Source organism: Salvelinus sp. IW2-2015, linkage group LG19, assembly GCF_002910315.2.
Source record: "Salvelinus sp. IW2-2015 linkage group LG19, ASM291031v2, whole genome shotgun sequence".
In the NCBI taxonomy this organism is placed as follows: domain Eukaryota; kingdom Metazoa; phylum Chordata; class Actinopteri; order Salmoniformes; family Salmonidae; genus Salvelinus; species Salvelinus sp. IW2-2015.
The window spans coordinates 24,264,510-24,283,694 of NC_036859.1; the positions used below are offsets into that span (position 1 = coordinate 24,264,510).

The 19,185-nt window shown below is 43.7% G+C and overlaps 1 protein-coding gene across 1 annotated transcript in view; it reads right to left on the bottom strand.

The window, feature by feature from the left end:
• Positions 1–19,185, bottom strand: part of LOC111979222 (disco-interacting protein 2 homolog C-like) — a 309,794-nt gene that overhangs the window by 66,946 nt on the left and 223,663 nt on the right. Inside the window, 3 exon segments of the mRNA XM_024009605.2 lie at positions 8,307–8,409; positions 15,195–15,304; positions 18,392–18,515. Of these exon segments, the coding sequence (XP_023865373.1) occupies positions 8,307–8,409; positions 15,195–15,304; positions 18,392–18,515 (337 nt within the window).

Sequence of the window (19,185 nt, forward strand, 5' to 3'; positions counted from 1 at the left end):
AGAGATTCGGTTTATATATTTCTTAGGACCCATGCCTCCTGTCTACGAAACTGGTACTGAATCGTCAAGTATTAAGTAGGATCCTGCTCGCACATAGCTCTTTCTCAGATTCTGTCCACAAATTTTCTTATTAAGGTATTGCAGCTCAAGGTTGTGATAGCTACTAGACATTACATGTGTTCCTTAATCCATACTTATCTCGAGACAAACTTTGTAGAGTACTGCTTCGAGGTCAATTGTCCCATTGGAAACCATTTCGAGCGATAGACTATTATACCATTCCATGGTATCTGCATGTCATTTTGAGATTGAGTGCATAATCTCAAATATATCCACATCATTTCCATCCTCATATCCAAGTTGTAATTATCTAGTATGAATGTGCACCAAGTCGCCCATGCCGTGCAGCAAAGACACATCGTTCTCCACAATCAATATGATCTGACTGCCACAACACTCGCGACAGTCGAACGGCTCTGAGGATTCGATGTCTTCACTCGCGTGGCAGAATCATCCCCATTTTACTTGCAAAGATAGTTTGAACTACCCCAAGTATACATTATTGGCCAAACATTCTTATTTGTTTATCATCAGACCAGAGGACACTTTCTCGCAAAAATTATGATATTTTTCCCCATGTGCAGTTGCAAACCGTAGTCGGCTTTTTTAATGCCGTCTGAGCAGTGGCTTCTCCTTGCTGAGTGGGCTTCAGGTTAATGTCAATTAGACTCGTTTACTGTGGATATAGATACGTTGTACCTGTTTCCCCAGCAGGCTTCACAAGATCCTTTACTGTTGTTTGGATTGAATGTTTATACTAAACAGCACCAAAAATATCGGGTCTATCTCTAGAGTAGACAGAAGCTGTTCTCCATTTCCCATTACTAAGAGCTCTGGCAAATCAAATTATTCATGACGACATGACTCAAATTGCCCATGGTTTGTAGTTTAATCTTAGTACGATGATTTTTTTTCTTATCGGACGTATCTTGGGATGCAGTGCTTTTGATTTCCCCATCGATATCGAGTGCAGCAATGAGAAAGCACAGACTTATAGAGAGACACCTTGAAAAGGAACATCACACAACCATCTTTCCTAATTGACTCAATAAATATTATTGTTCAAATTAGCCTATCAGAAGCTTCTAAATTGCACAATAGACAAAAATAGAACAAGCTTGGAATTACTTCCAGAAATAATTTTATATGCACCACAACTTAGCTGTATGTAAACTTCTGACCCATTGGAAATTGTGATAACAGTGAGAGAAATCATAAAGTGAAAATCACATTCTAGCATCGTAAACATTTATTGAAAACATAACTTTGTCATGCACAAAGTAGATGGTCCTAATCCGACCTTGCAAAACCTATGTTCTTACAAAAGAAGAAATTATGGAGTAAGTGGTTGAAAAACAGAGTGTAATTTAATCGACTCCAACCTCAAAGTGATATTAAGAGCTCTCCGTACTCTCACTGTAATCTTATCATGCTTACTACATGATTGTAGCAAGGGACTTATTGTCTAGGTTCAGTCTTTCTACTGACCACCAGTCGTGTAGGAAATATAACTTGTAATGGTCTCATGCAGCTGCTTTGGTCGCAGATGCACTAATATAATCTGGTATGACATAGTATAGTACTACCATGACTAGTGCCCTGTAGTCGGAATCATAAGTACCTCTACCAGTCCTTTAAGATGCGAACTATTAGCTCTTAGTCCGACAAAGGGACATTTCTATTGAACCTGCATCATGATGCAATTCATTGTCAAGGATGACAGTAGCTACTTAATACATAGTATACTGAACAACAAATAAATTACTTCCCCCTCATTTCTCTGCACACTATAAGTGTTGCTAGAATCATTTTTTAGAAGAGAGCCAAACAGAGAGTACAAGAGGTATACAGGAAGCGAGGACAGATAAATACTCGAGTCTGAGTACAGAGAGAGTAGAGAGAGAGAGAGAGAGAGAGAGAGAGAAGAAGGCGGCGCAGGAGCGAGACAGAGAAAGACAGAGAGGCAGAGAACAGAGACAGAAGAAGACAAGAGATGAGAGAAGCCAGGCGGGACAGAGAAAGGACAGAGAAGAGAGCAGAGCGAGACAGAGAAAGAGCAGAGAGGCAGAGCGAGACAGAGAAAGACAGAGACGGCAGAGCGAAGGACAGAGACAGACAGAACGGCAGAGCGAGACCAGACGAGACAGAGCGAGACAGAGAAAGACAGAGAGAAGACAGAGGAAAGACAGAGAGGCAGAGCGAGACAGAGAAAGACAGAGCAGATAGTAAAAGAGAGAAAAGAGAGAAGAAGCGAGCGAGACAGAGAAAGACAGATGCGAGACAAGAGCGGAGACAGAGAGAGACAGACGAGAAACACAAGAGCAGAGAAAACAGAGAGAAAGAGAACAGAGCGAGACAGAGAAAGACAGAGCGAGACAGAGAAAGCAGAGCGAACGAACAGAGAGATCAGAGAAAAAAGACAGCAGAGAGATAGAGCAGAGAGGCAGACGAGACAGAGAAAGACAGAGCGATGGACAGAGATGAGGATCAGATGAAAACTAGGTACTCGAGCAGAGAAAGAATTGCATCGCAGTAGGCAGAGTATATAAGGACAGAGAGGCAGAGCAAGACAGGACGTGCACCATGAAAAAGACACTGGGGGAGGAGAACAGAGGATGAGGACGAGAGATAGAAGACGACCATGAGCGAGACAGAGAGAGGGTCAGATGCCGAGACAGATCGATGAAAGAGTCACGAGCAGACAGAAGAGAAAGACCAGTTTGCGAGACACGACGAACAAAGACACGAAGCGAGGACAAGAGAAAAACAGAGCGAACAGAGAAAAGACAGAGCGAGACAGGCGAGACGAAAAGGACAGATAGAGAGAGAGAGACAAGCAGAACTAGAACGAGAGCAGAGCGGAGACAGAAATGTAGAGGACGGACAGAGCGAGAACAGAGAAAAACAGACGAGACAAGCAGTGAAAGACAGAGAAAGAGACGACACAGCACGAACCAATCAGAGCTGGCCAATAGAGAGACAGAGGAGACAGAGAAAGACAGACGCGAGAGCAGAAGCAGACGAGAGAGGCAGAGAAATGACAGAAGGCAGAGCGAGACAGAGAGAAGACAGAGCGAACCATGAGAGAAGACTAGAGCGAGTCAGAGAAAGACAGAGAGGCAGAGCGAGACAGCGCGCGAAAGCAGACTGCGATACAGAGAGAAAGACAGAGAGGCAGAGAAAAAGACAGAGGGTCCAGAGCGAGGTCAGAACCGAGGACAGAGAGGCAGACGAGACAGAGCGACGGACAGAGCGAACAGAGAAAGACAGAGTGAGACAGAGAGAAGACAGAGCGAGACAGAGAAAAGACGAGCGAGAACAGAGAAAGACAGAGCGGACAGAGCGCGGAGAAAGACAGGAGGCCAGACGAGTCAGCAGCACAAGACAGAAGGCAAGCGCAGACAAGGACAGAGAGAAAGACAGAGAAAATGAAGGAGCATTGAGAGGAGTAGAGATGAGAGGATGCAGAGAGAAGACAGAGCGAGACAGAGAAAGACAGAGAGGCAGAAAAGACAGAGAGGCAATAGAAAGACAGAGGAGGCAGAACGGCGAGACAGAGAAAACAGGAGGACAAGACAGAGAGAGAGTACGCGAGGCGAGACTAGAGCAGAGGGACAGAGCGAGGACAGAGCACAGAAGCGAGACAGAGAGAGAAAAGACAGAGCGAGACAGAGAAAGACAGACAGAGACAGAGAAAGACAACGAGACACGAACAGATGAGAACGACGAGCGAAGACAGAAGTAAAGACAGAGAGATAGCAAGGCAAAGGGAACAGACGAGCCAGAGAGAGACAAGGAAGCAGAGACAGAGCAAGAGAGGCAGACGAGCAGAGAAAGACAGAGCGAGACAGAGAAGAGAGCAAAGAACAAGGAGAACAGTAGAGCAGAAAGAAAGACAGACCGAACCATAGCAGAAGACACGCGACGATAACACAAGCACGAGGCCGAGCACGGAGGAACACAAGGACCCACGAGAAAGACAGACGAGCAAGGAGCGAGCGGAAAAGCCAACGAAAGAGCAGCTAGAGAAAAAGACAAAGAGCGAGAAGAGAAGCCAGAGCGAGAACAGAGAAAGACAGAGCGGAACAGAGCAGACAGAGAGAGACAGAAGAGACAGACGAGTCAGAGAAAGACAGAAGTAGAGCGAGACAGAGAAAAGACAGAGGAGCAGAGAGAAGCAGCGCAGAGACAAGAAAGACAGAGCGAGACAGAAGCAGAGTGAGACAGCAGAACAGCCATGAAAGAGCAGACGAACAGATGCAGGAAGAAGAAGCGAGCACGACGAAAGACAGAGACGGACAGAGCGAAGACAGCAGAAAGACAGAGAGCGAAGCACAGAGAGGCAGAGAAAGACAGAAGAGGCATGAGCGAGCTAAGAGAGAAGACAGAGAGAGCGCGACAGAGAAAGACAGAGAGAGAGACACGAGCAGACACAGAAGCTCGCAACACAGAGACGAGGACAGAGAAAGACAGAGAGAGAACAGACGAGACCAAGAAAGACAGAGAAAGACAGCAGAAAAAGACGAGAGGCGAGAAAGAAAGCGCAGAGCGAGACAGAGAAAGACAGAGCGAGACAGAGAAAAGACAGAGCGAGAAAAGGAGACATAGCGAACAAGATGGAGTACAGGAGAACGAGGCAGAGACGAGAGCAGACGCAAAGACAGAGATTAGAGCAGAGGAATACGAATGAGACAGACAGAGAAACAAGACAGAGGAGACAGAATGAAAGAGCAAGAGCAGAAGACAGAGAAAGACAGAGCTAAAGAGAGTGCCACAACTCATGCAGCGAGAATGCAGCCGAGTACACGAGAGGAGAGAAAGACATCACAAGCGACAGAGCGAGACAGAGAAAGACAGATCGACGTACTAAAAGCGAGACAGAGAAAGACAGAGCGAGGACACAGACGAAGCGAGGTATCTACGCAACGCACAGACAGGAGCGAGGAGCGAAGAGCGAATATGACAGGGAGAAAGGAAACAGAGCGAGACAGAGAGAGACTAGTAGAGAGACAGAGCGAGTCAGAGAAAGACAGTGAGATGGCCCTAGACGAAGACAGAGAAATGGACAGAGCGAGACAGATACGAAGACAGAGCAGACAGAGAAGACAGAGAAAGACAGTAGGCGAGAGTACAGATGAAAGACAGAGAACGAGTATCAGAGACTATTAACAGAGCGAGACAGAAGATATAGACGACGCTGAGTATCTAAGACAGACAAGAGAGAAGACAGAGCGAGACAGCTATCGCGAGCAGCAGTAAAGACAGAGAGGCAGAGCGAGGCAGAAAAAGACAAGCACGAGAGGCAGAGCCGAGACAGAAGACTAGTACAGAGCGCGCGCAACCAGTAGCGAGAGCAGAGGAAAGACAGAGCAGTCGAGACAAAAAATCAGATACGCGACAGCGAACAGTAGAATGACAGAAAAGACAGAGAGCAGCGTACAAGACAGTCGAGCAGCAGAGAGAAGAAGACAGTAGCGGCAGAGAGCGAGACAGATGATAAGACAGAGCGAACAGAGAAGCACACCTGAGACAGAGAAGGGATCAGAGCAGATCTAGAGAGACGACAGTGCGAGACGCTACGCAAGAGACAGAGAAGATCATAGTAGGAGAGAGCAGAGAGACCATCGAGAAAAGAGATTCTAGACAGAAGAAAAACACCATTAGAGAACAAGATACAGCTACAACACGGAGAGAACAGACAGAGACATTGGAAAGGGGCGACAATTACGAGAACAGAGAGAGCGAGAGAGATGCAGAGCGAGATCGTAGACACAGAGAGAGAGATAGACAGAAGAGAAGATACAGGTAGTGTGTTCTTACAGGGGTTGGATTCCATCGCCACCGACCAGCATGCGTAGTGACTCAGGTTGATGTCCCTCTGTCCTGTGGGCCACCAAGGCAGTGCATGTCCCTGATTTTACACTTGCCACCTTTGCCTGTGGATGATCACATCAATGGGAAGGTTAAGGACAGTCCACATGTAGAAAAAAAAGAAGTCAAATCAGGTGTCAAATGCGAATTCAATATATTCAAGAAACTATCCCTTTTGATGTTACTCCTATGTTATTCGTACAAATGCTAACCGGAAGTAACCTAGTTTGTCAACCCTGCTTCACATGTAGACCCGATCTCTTATCAAACCCAAGTAAAATGCAATATATTAAACAGTATCAATGTCAAATACACATTATGGTACACGCTCTTTCTGAAGCTTGAGTGGAGATGTAGTAGGAGTGTGAAATACACAAGTACCTTTTATCGTGCACACTTTCTGGTATTCCAGACACGTAGCATTTTGGACCGTTGCGAGAGTCAAGTGATAGGTATACTGATACATGCATCATGTTCATCACACTCTGCACAGGAGAACACATTCAGCAGAGCCGTTATACGACGTAAGTCAACTCAAATCGAAGACGGTAATTATCAGGATTTTCTAGGATAATGTAGAATAACGATGTTTGAGATCGTCATTGGTCTTCACAAACTCAAGCTGATTAATTGTAGTGTATGCACATGCATCCCAAACAAGCACCCTTTCACCTTTATAGTACAGAGCCTTATGGCCCTCGTAAAACAGTAGTGCACCTATAAGGTAATAGATGCATTGCGGATGCAGACGTATTGCTCTAACACAGAAAACAGGAGACTAAAATCCCTGGCTAACATTAGGAAAATTTCACTGTCGTTAAAATGATTTGAGACAGGGTGATCAACGTCATGGTCTGTCCCCTGAAGGAACTCTTTCCGCTGTCAGAGAATGGAGAGGTCTGGTCTCTCTCCTGCCAAGACAAAACAAATTATTTAGTTGTAATAACTTAATGAGAACCCTGGAATTAATAAACTTCGTACATGAGTAAAACTGATCTCCAATTGTATAGAGGAGGAGCCTGGGGTTGAGAGCCTCGGTCGTGAAAGAGTAACGGACTGGCACGCTGCGTCCCTCGTGACATCGCTGCTCCCTCTGTGACATCGCTGCTCCCGTCGTGTTGAATCGCTGCTCCCTCTGTTGTGACATCGGCTGCTCCCTCCTTTTGTAACTACTGCCCCGAGCCTTCCTGAACTGCCTGGACTAAGGAGGTGGAGATTGCTTTGAAGCAACACCTGATCATGCTGAAGCTGTGGAATACCATCACAAGACCTGCCAGATCTCTACAGTTTTTATGGTGTTAGTTTTTTTTTAAAGTATTCACTCTGCCATTTTGTTTATTTCATGCCCGCCCGTAATCAGGTCTTGGATTTTCAAGGCTCAATACTTCTAAAATAATGATAGTAATACAGTGGGGAGAAGAACAGTGGTTATAATGGACTGTCATTGTACAAATCCCTTAATTCCACTTACAGGGACTGGACGTTACCCACTTTTAGGCGAGGCGATGTGCATTTAGTTGAGATGGTGTTCCCCCCCTCCTTTGCCGTCTCCCGGCAATAGGGCCCTGCTCCGTAACTTGCGTCCTGAACAGGTTAAACACTTCGTAGGGACAGGGAGGCGGCGAGAACACATTTAAAACATGGGAAAAATTCCCTCTGATAATATATTCCCATTTCAAAATGTCTCAAAGAAAACCATAGTAAGAGAGCCAACTCATCTTAACGCGACCGCTCTAATAGCCCTAGTGCAGACGTTGTGGTATCAAAGCCCTGCTTGTGAAGGTTCCTACAGCCGATGAGAGTACCATGCCTTCAGCCCCACGTCTCTACTAAAGGCTAATGTACATTCACTATGGTCTCAGCTGTCAGGGAGAGATAGGAGCACATAGCTGAGAAAGAAGCACAGAGAGAGAGAGGCACAAGAGAGAGAGGCACAGAGAGAGAGAGAAGCACAGAAGAGAGAGGCCACAGGGAGAGAGAGAGAGAGACACAGAACAGATCAGTAGACACAGAGAGAGACACAGAGATAGAGAGAGAGACAGAGAGAGACACAGAGACAGACACAGAGAGAGAGAGCGAGACAGACATAACAGAGCACATCAGAGTTTAATACAACATAGACATATCAAACAGTAACCCTGATACATGACATGTTAGATTCTATGTACACAATGCATGATCATTACTGTGAGAGATGGGGTTTAGATCAATGACTGTTGTGAGAAGCACAACACCCAGACAAGTGAAAGATGGAGAGAGAATCCAATTGTAATGAAAAAGTATATCTCTAATGCATGTTCTATGTCCCCCATAGCAGAGTCTTAGTGCTATGACTTCTGTAGAATGTCTTATCGGAGAGGGCTGCAGAGTCCCACCTTCTGTGTATCCACAGGACTGGGTGAGGGCCTGACAGTGAGTCAGCAGAGCTAGCCTCATCACCGTCACTCCCAGCACACTGCCATCCTTACACGTCTTATACTGCAGGTGAGCAGGGAAAAGGTGAGGAGAGAGAGAGAGACAGAGCGAGAGAGTGACAGACACACACAGAGAGAGCGAGAGAGAGACAGAGAGCAGGCGTTAGGGTGCTGTGTATCACAGTCACAAAGCAGCAACACAGACCATCATTACACATATGATGTATTGCCCATTATTTCCCCTACCTACTGTACGGTCATGTTGTTAGACGCCACCTGTTAATTACAGTACAGACAAACCATGGCTCATTTCAAACACTGCTTATAAAGCCACTCTACTGTTATATATCTGATTAATTATCAGTCACTACTATTGAGAATACCRATAATGCCTCTTAGCAGATGATGTTGTTCTGCCTACTTTTTACACACATCCTGGGGTAGGGCAGTGCTACTGCCATGTTGTGAAACTCAAATTCTGCCTTTAACAATCAGGCAGTAACATCCTGTCTCTCAGACCAGACACATCCCAGTCCTAGTAGACACACCCAGTACTAGATCTGAGGACGGGAATGACAGTCTTCACTCTAATAAAGCCATGGTGCTGTTTAGGCTAGGCCTCCTGCAGTCACTCTGATGAACGACCACAGAGCTAGCTTAGAGCAACATAACATAAACACTGTACAGACTACTGTCAGCATCAGCCACTGCCTGACTGAGCACAGAGAGAGAGAAACATATTTGTTTATTTATTTTTCCTTCTGTACTTGAACTATTTGCATATCATTACYACACTGTTATTATACTCATAATATGACATTTATAATGTCTTTATTCTTTTAGAACTTTTGTGAGTGTACTGTTTACTGTACATTTTTTATTGTTTATTTCACTTTTGTTTATTATCTACTTCACTTGCTTTGGCAATGTAAACATATGTTTCCCATGCCAATAAAGTCCTTAAATTGAATTGAAATTGAATTGATAGAGASAGAGAGCGAGCATTCCATCTGTCTGTCTGAGGGTACCTCCCAAAATGCATCCTATTCCCTACATAGTACACTACAGTATAAGGCAGGGCTGTTCAAATCTGGTCCTGAAGGGCCAAAACACTTCTGTTTTTTGTTTCTACCTGGTAGTTAATTGCACTCACCTGGTGTCCCACCTGGTGTCCCTTGATTGAATCAGTCCCTGATTAGAAGTTGAGGATGAAACCCAGAAGTGTTTTGTTCCTCCAGGACCAACATTGAACAGCCCTGCTATATAGGAAATAGGGGGCCATTTGGGACACTCTGGAATGAATAGTTGCAACTTTCATTATTCACAGTATATTTTATCTCAACCTAACTAATGGGAGAACAGCACTCGACATTTAGATGGATTATACCATTGATTTTCTAATCTGCACTAAGAGACAGGGAGATGGAACAAAATTATTAAAGGTGGACTGCACTTCCTGATCTCGCCTCATTTTAGACTTGGTTCATTAAGAAATGCTAGCAGCCATGACTGAATAAAAACGTGAGTTGGTTTCGAGGTGTGGTTTGATGTGGGTGTCTCGTGTGTGTTCGCAGGTGGGAAGAGTTAGCCAAATMATTTAGCCAATTAGCTTCAGTCGGCTGGTGTGCGACCATGGCAAAGTTGGTTTGACTTTGGATAGCCTATCTCTGGAGATAGTTAGGGACCATCAAATTACACAATGTAAATGGGACAATATTTTCATGTTGCACATCTTTTAGTTGTCTGATTAAATGCTTTCAATATTTGTATAGGAATTTCTACAATTTATAATTGGTTTGAGGTTTTTAAGTCATTGACATTTTTAGCTATTGACCTTTTAAAGTATTGTCCCTTGTACATTGGTCCCTAACTAGCCCCATAGGGATATCATATGTSAAATCAATTTTACCATGGGCATTACGATAGGGTCACGTGCAGCTGCGCTACGAATGTATGACTACTTGCTGCCAGCTGTGGGCAGGATTAAAATAAACCCAACACAAGAAAACCTGTTGTGTTACCCTTCATTCCGTGACACCATTTCCCCCCCCTATCATCTCGCAAATCTCAGTTTTGGACGAGACTGACTTTATGATCAAAATGATTCTACTTATACTTTGTAGTCAATTTTTGAACGATAATAAATGTTTACGACTCATATCAATGCCACATAGGCGATTTTCAAAACAAGAAGTTGCTTTTTAGGGGCAGTCGCTCTTTAAAAGTTAGACAGTCATTAGGCTAAGTCATTATAACAGACCTTCATGCTCTATATCTTACAGACTATCTGAAGTAGTATTACATTGAGAAGAGTGATAAATAGCATATCCAGATATCTGCTCAGCCTTACATATGTCTAGTGATGCARGACTACGAAAACAACCATGTCTAAAAGATTAAGTCCAGAACAAAATATTTCTGGAGACATTTTCCTTTGTAGAATTGACGAGGAAATTTCTTGTAAGCCATTGCTGAACATTTTTCTTGTAAATGTCCATTTGACTAAGGAGAGGACTAGAAAAATGTGGGGACTGAGTAGGAAAGTACCTTYAGTAAGCAAAAAGTACCAAAAAGGTCAATACCCATTACTGCAATTTTGGATTCTGTCTAGACAAACAATGGACCCATCCCAAATGGCAACCTATTCCCTATAAAGTGCACTACTTTTGACTAGGGCTTTGGTCATATGTAGTGCACTATATAATACTGTAGAAAGAAACTTTATTGTCCATCCAGGATAGACATTTTTCTTTGGCATCACCTTCCATTAAAAGGATCACATACACATACATTCTCACATCATACACATTTAAACCAGTCATGTTGCATACACTAAAAACAGAGGACATTGATACATTCACTCACAACTGACCACTGTCCCAACTGCACTGGATAGATAAGTACATATGCTGTCAAAATGTACTTTGCATTTAGTAGTCCAACAGCACAAGGAACAAATGAATGTTTGAACAAGTTCTTCTTGACCATGGGCATTCTGAAGCGCCGGCCAGAGGGAAGCCTCTTTAACTGAGGGTGTAGAGGGTGTGAGGGGTCACCAATGACAGCCAGTGTCTTCTTTTTGGTTGCCTTGCGGAACAGACTGCTCAAATGTGCCCGTGGTCAACTAATTACTTTGCTGGCTGTGTTTACTATTCTGGTCAGTTTTCTTTTGCTCCTCACACTCAGATTACCATACCAGACTGTCATATTGAACGTGAGGATGCTCTCCACCAAGCTGCTGTACACCCCCTCCAGAACATCCTGACTGACCCCAAACTCCTTAAATTTCCTATAATACTATAAAAATAGTATGCATTCTCTGTAAAACTCAGCTTGTTCAATCAATTTGTGTCCCTAGGTATTTGAAACACTCAACCACCTCCACTGGTTGGTCGTTCAGAGAGAGTGGTTGGGACACTGGCAAGTTGTTGCCATTGATGATCAGCTCCTTTGTTTATTCCACATTGATGTGGAGGGCACTTGACCGGCACCATTCTTGAAGGTTGTTGGTCTGTTTAAAATAGCTGTCCACATCTGACGTAGCATCTTTAAAAAAGAGTCCTACCAGAGCCATGTCATCCGCGTACTTGAAAAGGCTCACATTGTTTCCTTGGATCTTCATCTCATTAGTGTAGATAGAGAACAACAACAGTAAAAGGACACACCCCTGGGTGTGTTCKGGGTCAGTTCATCAGAGAGGGCCCCATTCATGAYGACCCTCTGTGGGCGGTCAGTTAAAAAGTCCTTGATCCAACCTGCGAGGCCTCCGTTGACATTCAGGTCCAGTAGTCYTTTCAGCAGTGTGTGTATTTGCATTGTCTTCAAAGCTGAACTAAAATCAATAKATTAAATGTGTGCATATGATTTAGCAAGTTGAAGGTGACTAGCCACCATGTTCACCAATGTCAGGGTAGCATCCTCAGTCCCCCTCTGTGCCTAATAGGCAAACTGTAATGGGTCCAATTGATCTGCTATGGACAGGGTAAGGTGCTTACTAACAACCCTGTCCATGCATTTGGCCAGAAGGGGTGTGAGGGCCACAGTTCGAAAGTAATTTGGTGATTTGGCCCCTGACTTCTTAGGGACTGGTACAATGGTCAACACCTTCAGGAGTTTGGCACTGTGCAGGTGCTCAGCAGGAGTTTGGCACTGTGCAGGTGCTCAGCAGGAGTTTGGCCACTCGTGCAGGTCGCTCAGCAGGAGTTTGCACTGTGCAAGGTGCTCCAGCGAGTTTGGCACTGTGCAGGTGCTCAGCAGGAGTTTGGCACTATGCACGTGCTCAGCAGGAGTTGAAACAGTCATGTGAAGACTCCCTTGAGCTGGTCGGCGCAGACCTTCAGTACCTTGCCCCGTAGACCGTCTGGGCCCGTTGCTTTGTGTGGCTCAATATGTGACAAGCATGAGGCCACCTCGCTCTTTGTTATGTGGACAGGAGAGGATTTGGGGATGCTCTCACATATTTGTTTACATTCATCTTTGAAATCGACGGTGGCAAATCTTTCATAGAAACAGTTAAGGTCATTTACTAAGGATGAAAAGTCTGCAGTTTTATTGTTCCCTCTTTTCCTTTCCATTGCATTAAGCCCTTCCCATGCTTGTCTTGGATTGGCTGGACAGAACCTCTGCTCCACTTCATCCTTGAAGTSCTTTTTAGCTTTACACATTTTTTACCTGAATTCAGTTTCTTTCTCCGTTACAGCATCAGTATCTCCTTTCAGGAAAGCAAACTTCCTTTCATTGATGCACATTTTCAAGTCCTTAGCTACCCAGGGCTTGTTGTTGGGAAATACTCAGAAAGTTTTAATGTTAATGACAGTATCCTCACAGAACTGGATGTATGATGTGATGCTGTCAGTCATCTCGTGGGGATCCCTGCACGAGTCAAAGAACACCCCCCAGTGTGATGTCAAAGCAATCCTTGAGCTCCTCCCTACTCTCCTCTGTTCACACCTGAATGGATTTCTCTACAGGTTATTCAAATTTCACCTGCTGACTGTATCTCGGTAGGAGATGGATAACGTTYTGGTCGGATTTCCTGATGGGTGCTCTGCACACTGCCTTGTATGCGTCCTCTATGTTGCCATAACACTGGTCCAGGATGTGAGTTGAGCGAGTTAGACAGGTGACATACTGTACTGTTGCAGAGTGGGGAGGTGCGCAGAAAGGGAGAGCGTATTAAAATCCCCAAGCACAACTACTGTCTGGTCAGCTGATCGTGAAAGAGCAGCATTGAAACAGTCTGTAATCCTGTCAGCAGCTTCCTTATTGTTAGGTCCAGGCACATAGACCAGAGTAATGGTAATCTGTCCAATCTCGCGTGGACGATAGAATGGCCTGAATGATACAACAAGAATGTGTCTCTGGTGCACACTTGTTCAATCACATTACACTGCGTGGCCCAAGTATTATCTACAAAGACACATAGCCCCRCYCCTATTSATTTATGTGACGTTGTTTTGTCTCCATCTGCTCTAATGACAGTGTATCCATCAATGTTCACATCAATATTGTCCTCCTTGAGCCACGTTTCTGTAAAGCAGATTCAYTTACTTCTCCTAAAGTCCCCTTCAAATTTAGCCCTTGCCGCTAACTCATCCAGGTTATTATTTAGTGACCGCATAGTTGACAGGGTGGTCACCGGGAGCGGGTGACAGCTTCCCCGCCTCCGTAGTCTGTTCCTAACACCACCTCTTGAGCCTCACTTTTGCTTGGTTTCCCTTTTTGACTTTGTAGAACAACCATCAGGCAATGCAATGCTGTTTTGGAGAAAGTGAGTTTTATCTCGGAAAGAGAGCAGAAACGCAGGGGAGTAGGTGATGGTGGTTGATTTACTAATGGAATCCATACAACCTCCGGTAGTGATTGGAAAGTTTTCCTCATATTACACCGATTAGGATTAAGAAGGTCACACATGCCATGTKCAATCCACTTTCAAACTTGCAACGCACTTGGATTTAGACAAAACAAAATTGAGCGATATAACTATAAACAAATAATTCACACAGATGAGCTCAGGGTCTGGCTCAGTGCRGCGTCCCCAATGGTATAGGGAATAAGGTGCCATTTTGGATGCAGACAATCCCGGTTGTCTGCTCTAATGATGTTCCATCATCTTCTTCTCTCTATTTAATTCTGARGTTTTCACTCACTTCACAATCAACATAGAATATCTACGCCTCTGGTTTAATTACCGCCTGGCTGCATAAAAAGTAAAGTAAATGAAGACAAATCACATTATCTGACTGGATTGACTGGTCTCGGGCTTCTTGCTAAATGMCACCCTATTCCGTMTATAGTGCACTACCTTTGACCAGGGCCCAGMTCAAAAGTAGTGCACTATATAGGGGAAAGGGTGTCATTTGGGAAATACATTTTGTCTCCCATACAGAAGAAACAACTGAATATCCAATCGCCAGACAGACAATGATAATCAAACGCCATGAAGCATATTGATCGGCAATCACAAGCAGATCGATTGACAACTACACCAAACAAGTGCTGTCTGCAGTTAGCCTAGACATCCCTATGAGAGCTGTGCACTTAGCAGAGCATATAATACATGATCTAGCTGTAGTTAACCAATAACAGCAACACCTTTCTTCGTATTATGAATGATTCATATAATCAATATAGACTTCAGTCAATCCAATCACTCTGTGTTGTCAAGAGTGAGATACTTGTTAAACAGACCCAGGGGAATAGCAGTCAAAATCAATGGGAGAAGAAACCAMACAGCAAAAACAACATTATTGTGGTGATGAACTTTATCTTGGTACAAGGTGGGAACATCTTGAAAAACATTCACGTCGTTGCACAAGCAGTCAAAGACATAACAGATCTGTGTGTTACCTCAATATAGGCTGTGTCGTTATTTGCATCCTTGATATGGGGGAACCAGTCTCTGGGGGGTTTGGATAAGTGCTTAGATTCAGTCACAAACCACAGTAGCTTTGGCCAGCCTGGACGGAGAGACAGACAGACAGATAAAGAGACAGACAGATCAAAGAGAGTTATTAGGACCAAAACAAAAGAAAGACAATCAAGGCATTAGAGAGCCAGTCACAATCTGCCATTTAATGTGATGTGATTTTGATTTGATTTATTAGGATCCCCATTAGCCGAAGCCAGTGGAGACAGCTAGTCTAGTGATTACCCTGAAGCGATCAATGAGCACTCATCCCGATTGKTGCTGGGTTTTGTGTCCCTACTGTATGTAGTGCACTACTTTTGACCAGGGCCCATAGGGGGCTTTTTGGGAGGCATCTTGGGCCTGACCCTGGCTGTGTCCCAGTACAGTATGTAGGGTTTCCATAGCCAGCCCTCTACTCAGCCCTGACTTATGTCATCAATGCTAAAATAATAGCTTTAAATCCACTGGTTGGCATCATGTTTCTATTTATAAAGCCAATACTGAGGAATATGCACAATGGGGCTCCCGAGTGGTGCAGCGGTCTAAGGCACTGCATCTCAGTACTAGAGGCGTCACTACAGACCCTGGTTTGATTCCAGGCTGTATCACAACCGGCCGTGATTGGGAGTCCCATAGGGCGGCGCACAATTAGCCCGACGTCGTCCGGGTTAGGGTTTGGCTGGGGTAGACCGTCATTGTAAATAAGAATTTGTTCTAACTGACCTGCCTAAAATGAAAAAAATGAATTACACTGAGCTCTCTCTCTCTCCCTCCCTCATCTCTCTTTCTCTCATCCCTCTCTCTCTGACTGCTCTGTTCCCCACACAGTGGGCCATTCTATATGCAGCTACTGTGTACTAAACCGTTCTACATGACATGCAGCTCCTGTGTACTAAACCATTCTACATGCAGCTCCTGTGTACTAAACCATTCTATATGCAGTCTGTGTACTAAACCATTCTACATGCAGCTCCTGTGTACTAAACCATTCTATATGCAGTCTGTGTACTAAGCCATTCTACATGCAGCTCCTGTGTACTAAACCATTCTATATGCAGCTACCGTGTACTAAACCATCCTATATGCAGCTACCGTGTACTAAACCATCCTATATGCAGTCTGTGTACTAAACTATTCTAAATACAGTATGTGTATCTCCAAAATATCTTTATTTTTTAAACAAGCCTTAGAAAGTTGGTTGCAATTTCAGTTTAATCCACCAGAAAGGACGGAACAAATAGTACAACAAATATTGTGGTTAAATTCAAATATAGTAATTGATAAAAAAAAAAAAAATTGTCACACATGCAGCTAACACAGACATATGGAAATGTCCTGCTTCTACCCCAAAATTACAACCAATTAATTGCAGCATTACCACAAAAATGGAAGAGGCAAGTAGAAGGGGAAAAAAGTAAGGAACTTGTATGTCGGCCTTGTATTAAAGAACATAAATGGGTTAAAGAAAAGTGTGATAAATAAAAACATATACCAATTTCATTTAAGGACCAAAAAACTGACAGCTGTGCCATATAAATTGCAAAAATAGTTGGGAAGAGATTTGATGTACCCATTCCATGGCACATGGTTTATTAATTGATACGCAAAACAACGCCGGATTCAAAACTTCGAATTTTTCAATTTAAATTACTGTACAAAATTCTTGCAACTAATAGAATGTTATATATATGGGGATACAATCTTTCCCAGCTCTGCAGATTCTGTTGTGAGGAGGCAGAGTCATTAGATCATTTATTTTGGTATTGTCCATATGTAGCTCGTTTTTTGGTCACAGGTCCAGGAATGGCTGAAGAATTGCAACATTTGCCTAGAACTAACGCTACAGATAGCAATACTGGGGATTTGAAAAGCCATAGTCAATCAATCAATAATATAATAATTATTTTAGCAAAAAATGTTTATTTTTAATTTACAATCTATAGAAGCTATGAAGAATAGGAAGGTTCAAGTCTTTTGTGAAGCATCACAGCACAGTTTGAAAAATATATGGCAAATAAAAATTCGAAATGGATGATGTTGGAAGATAGATGGGAAGGGTTGAGTGGAGACTGAAGGGTGGGACTAATAACAAGATAAACAATGTAGGGCATACGGGATCTGTGAAATTGTATAGGTTCGGACTATTTGTGAAATAGCACAGTTACAAGTTGGAATCTAAACTGGATGGACATCAAAATAGAGGAAGCGACTAAGAACAAACAAGAGAGAACTTTATAAAGTAGACTGTGCTGTAAAATGTGTATAAGATGTATAAATGAAGGTAAAAGCAGAAGTGTTTATCAGTTTACTCCAATTGGGGGATCGGTGGTAGGGTTTGAGTGGAATAATAATAAAGGTATATTTCTTTTAAAAAAGTATGTGTGTCTATATAGGTATGTGTATGTATATATGTGGTATATGTTATGCATACGTGTATGGATATATATATTTACCCCCAAAAAATATGGGGATTGGAAATGATGCAGACAATTACATTGGAAGCAACATTCTTTCCACAAATATTAAGCTGATCCACCCCCTAAATTTTTATTTTATTTTTTAAATAATAATAAACAAAAATACCAGTATGTGTACTAAAACCATTCTTATAATGACAAGCAATCTATATGCAGTCTGTGTACTAAGCCATTCTATCATGCAGTCTGTTGTACTAAGCCATTCTATATGCAGTCTGTGTACTAAGCCATTCTATATGCAGTCTGTGTACTAAGCCATTCTATATGCAGTCTGTGTACTAAAACAAACCTGCCCTCATATTTAATCACATGTCTCTTCTGCCTGCGTATCCTTTCATTCCAAGTCTCTCTATTTGTTTTGGAGAGGAGCAATAAAATCACCAAACTAAAAACCTGTTTGATATCAGTGTTTCATTTCAATACACCCTGGTACTACAGAACCTTGTGCCGCTTTAGACACACTAAAATATCATTCCTAGAATGGTTATCCCTATTCAAGTCAATGAGTCTGTGATGGGTGACCAGACAGCAATATTGGAAWTCTGTTTTTGTGGATGTAGTATCTTATGAAAACCATCTGACACAGAATCACATATGACAGCATATGACAGGACCACATCATGCGGTGGTGCGTCACATGCTTTGACACAGTTGCTGACCTTTGAACTGTGGGATCTCCCCTGTGGTGCTCTTGGGAAGGCCTTTATGGCAGGCGTCACTCGTCAAGGCAACCGTCACCCCACAGCTCCCCAGCAAAAAGCCTATCTGCTGGCTCCCTGCATCCTGTAGAGGAAGAGTGGGGGAGAGAGAGAGAGAGAGAGAGAGATAGAGAGAGAGAGAAAATGGTCAAAAGAGGAAAGTCTCAGGCAATATTGCTTTTGCTTTCATATTGCACATTAATTAGGTGTATTTTATATTCTCTGTACACACATTCAGTCTTTTTATCTGGTGTTTTACGACTTTTAAGAGGGTATATTACTTTAGAAAAACAGTGTTTTCATCCTACCGTTCACACACATTACGTGGTCCCCCCCTCTCTGACAGTGTGTGTGGGCGGAGGAGTGAGCCCACACCAGCTCATATGGAGGAGATAGCCCTGCAGCCCTGAGCTAGGGGGTTTCCTATTCTACACTACAGTATGCAGCCTTTCTGTCTCAGATCCCATCTCTCTGCTTAAACTGGGCCCATAGCCCTGCCTGCCTGCCTGCCTGTCTTCCTGCCTGTCTGTCTTCCTGCCTGCTGGTCTTCCTGCCTGCCGGTCTTCCTGCCTGCCGGTCTTCCTGCCTGCCGGTCTTCCTGCCTGCCGGTCTTCCTGTCTGCCGGTCTTCCTGTCTGCCTGCATCAGCTGAACCTGAGTCAGCAGAATATCTAATTGAGCCGGGATGAAGGGAAACAGACGGAGATGGGAAGAGACAGCAGAGAGAAAGCAGAGAGGGCGAGAAAGAGAGGGATG